Below are 3,012 nucleotides of genomic sequence, written 5' to 3'. Positions count from 1 at the left end.
ACAACCAAAAAATATATGTGTGGGTATATGTGTATGCATGTAGGTATATATGTGTATAGGTATGTATATGTGAGTCTATGTGTGTACATATGGGTATATATATATATATATACATGTATATGCATGTAAGTGAATGTTGTTGTTAGGTGCCATCAAGTCGACCCTACTCATAGTGACCCTAAGTACAACACAACGAAATACTGCACAGTCCTGCCCCATCCTCACAGTTGTTATGCCTGAGCCCATTGTTGCAGCCACTGTGTCAATCCATCTCATTGAGGATCTTCCTCTTTTTTGCTGACTCTCTACTTTACCAAACTTGATATCCTTCTCCAGGGACTGATCCCTTCTGATAACACATCCAAAGTATGTGAGACAAAGTTTCATCATTTTTGCTTCTAAGGAGAATTCTGGCTATACTTCTTCCAAGACAGATTTGTTCTTTCTTTTGACAGTCCATGGTATATTCAATATTCTTCACCAACACCATAATCCAAAGGTGCAAAGTCTTCTCGCAGTTTGACTCTTGGCTAAGATTTCAGGCTTGGAAGGGAAAAGACGGCAGGTAAAGACGGCCCTGCATGATAGGGACACAGAACATCGCAGGTGCAGTTTAAATAGGATGAGGAAGGACAGGTGTGTTGATGGCGGAGGAAATGTGGCTTTTACCCCTGTTGCCACAGAGTAGGAGCCCTGATGGCACAGTGGTTAAGAGCTTGGTTGCTAACCAAAACGTCAGCAGTTTAAATCCACCAGCTGCTCGTTGGAAACCCTATGGGGCAGTTTTCCTCTTTCCTATAGGCTCACTAGGTGTTGAAATCGACCCAAAGGCAATGATTTTGGTTTATTTTTATTTTTATTTTTATTTTTTTGGTCACAGAGTGAATGACACCTCTCAGCTGCCCCTAAGGAACAGGCTGAAACAGAACTCAAATCTACCCAGCAATCAGGGTCTCTGCTGGTCACCAGGAAGGAACCTCATGTAAAGAAGTTCTTAGGACAGTTCAAAATCTCTTCCCCAGTCACTCTCCTGTGTGAGTGCAAGGTTCCACACACAAGGGGCCTGGGCTCTCTAGGGCTGCACATCTCTCACCTTGAATATAGATGTTTAAAGACCCTGAAGACTCATTTCTATTCCCAATAAGCCCCCTGCAGAAGTAGGAGCCATTGTGCTGGCCTGTTGCTTTTGGAATGTGGAAGATGGTATTGTGATGCGAAAACTTCTTTCTTCTGTCATCTTGGAAATATGAGACCTTATGCAGAGGCCTGCTTTTCCAGGCATGGCACCTCAGCTCAATCATCTCTCCCTTCAGGAACACCTGCCAAACGGCCTGGAGCAACACCCAGCCTGAAAGACACAGCCTCAGCTCAGTGCAGTGCTTCCCTGAGGGGAAAGCTCCCCATACATCCCCCACCCCCCTGAGATCCTGAGGAAAATGAAAGCCACACTGGAGTCATCCCTGCATAGCTTCCTTTGGGAAAAAGCTAACTGAGTCCTGCAAGAGAACTCGAATCACAACATGACCTTCTGTTTAATGGGGAAGAGGAATAGACACATATGTGAACCAAACATGATGTGATCATGGAAGTTTCCTTGGAAGTAGAGAGATTTAATTTGGGTACTGAAGGCAAAGAGAGGTTTGGGCTAGTAAAATGGATGAAGACGGTGTTCTTACTGGGGATGATGGCAGACCTGGATTTGTTATGGCAGGTAATAAGGAGCCACGGTAAGTTTTAGGTCAGAGTAAAAATGGCATTTTGAAAATAATGATTTGCCTCATTAGAGGAAAGGTAGATTTCAGAAGGGAGAGGCGGGTAGTAGGAATACTGAAAGAGGACTAGCAGCCAATCAGGAATCAGGTGACTGGGTGGCCACAGGAGTGGCTGCAGACATTGTGCCATACTCAATGTGAAAATCAGGGAGGGGAAAGAAAGGTGTGACTGAAGGTGCTCATGGGTAACTGGTGGTTTCTGAACGGCCACAGGGCCTCAGTGAGGCTATCTTCATTACTGGACATGGCCTTCAAGGGAGAAAACGTTTATATCACCAGGACACTAGTTCTCACAACTGTCTCACCAGGTAATCAGACTCCACTGCAACACAGAGACAGCATGAAGTATTGTCAGGAGGGGCCTGAATCATTAAAAGTGATATTGCAGATGGATATTATAATGGCATGAAAAACGTTTATGAGCTAATGTTAAGTTAAAAAGGCAGATGCAAAATGTACATACACACAGGGAAAAAGAAAAAAAGGAAGGCTGTGCACTTAAATATTAACACGAGTTTTCTCTGGGAGGTGGGACTACAGGTCATTTTACTTCCCTCCTATTTAATTTTATGTGTTTTTGAAACTGAACACAAATGACTTTTGTAATAACAACAAAACAATAAAATTTACTATAATTTAAAAAAAAAAAACCTACTTCCTCATGCTAAACAAAATCAGTAGAATGTGTTTTGGTAAAAATGCTCTATTAGGAAAATTTGCCAGATAGAAGGTAACCTTTATTACTTATTAACATATATCATTTATTTAAAAAAAAAGAAAGCTATGTGTCTATATATCCATTTACATTTTTAGTAGAGAGATGAATCGTTTTACCAGCATAAGATTATGTCTGATAGAGTCTGGGGGCCTTGGGGGGAGCATTCTTGTTCTAATCTGTCCTGACATGGACTCAGTGAATGTCCATGTGTCCATTCGTTCCCAATATGCCAGCCATTGTGCAGACTGCAGATACCTAGATGACTAGATGCATAGTTTCTAGCCTCAAAGAATCTACAATCTAGACATAGAAACACACACGCTCAGAAATAATTACAATACAGTATGTAAAATCTACAACAAGCTGTGAACAAAGGACTAGAGGGCCAAAGAGAATGAAACAAAGGAATTTGACCCAAAAAAGTAAAGAAGACTTCTCAGAGGAGGAGATAAATGAAATAGGTACTAAAGGATGATCAGGAGTTTGCCTGGTGAAGATAATGCTCATGGTCACCATTTAACA

At 41.8% G+C, this 3,012-nt stretch overlaps 1 protein-coding gene across 1 annotated transcript in view; it reads right to left on the bottom strand.

The window, feature by feature from the left end:
- Window positions 1-941: 941 nt before the first annotated feature.
- The window catches only part of LOC101360268 (low affinity immunoglobulin gamma Fc region receptor III-B-like), a 5,016-nt gene continuing 2,945 nt past the window's right edge, over window positions 942-3,012 (bottom strand). Inside the window, exon 4 of the mRNA XM_023740016.1 lies at window positions 942-1,348. Within this exon, the coding sequence (XP_023595784.1) occupies window positions 1,023-1,348 (326 nt within the window). The 3' untranslated portion in view covers window positions 942-1,022. The remainder of the gene's footprint in view (window positions 1,349-3,012) is intronic.

The sequence above is a fragment of the Trichechus manatus genome, unplaced genomic scaffold (assembly GCF_000243295.1).
Source record: "Trichechus manatus latirostris isolate Lorelei unplaced genomic scaffold, TriManLat1.0 scaffold00145, whole genome shotgun sequence".
NCBI lineage: Eukaryota > Metazoa > Chordata > Mammalia > Sirenia > Trichechidae > Trichechus > Trichechus manatus.
This window is presented reverse-complemented; position numbering and strand designations above follow the sequence as displayed.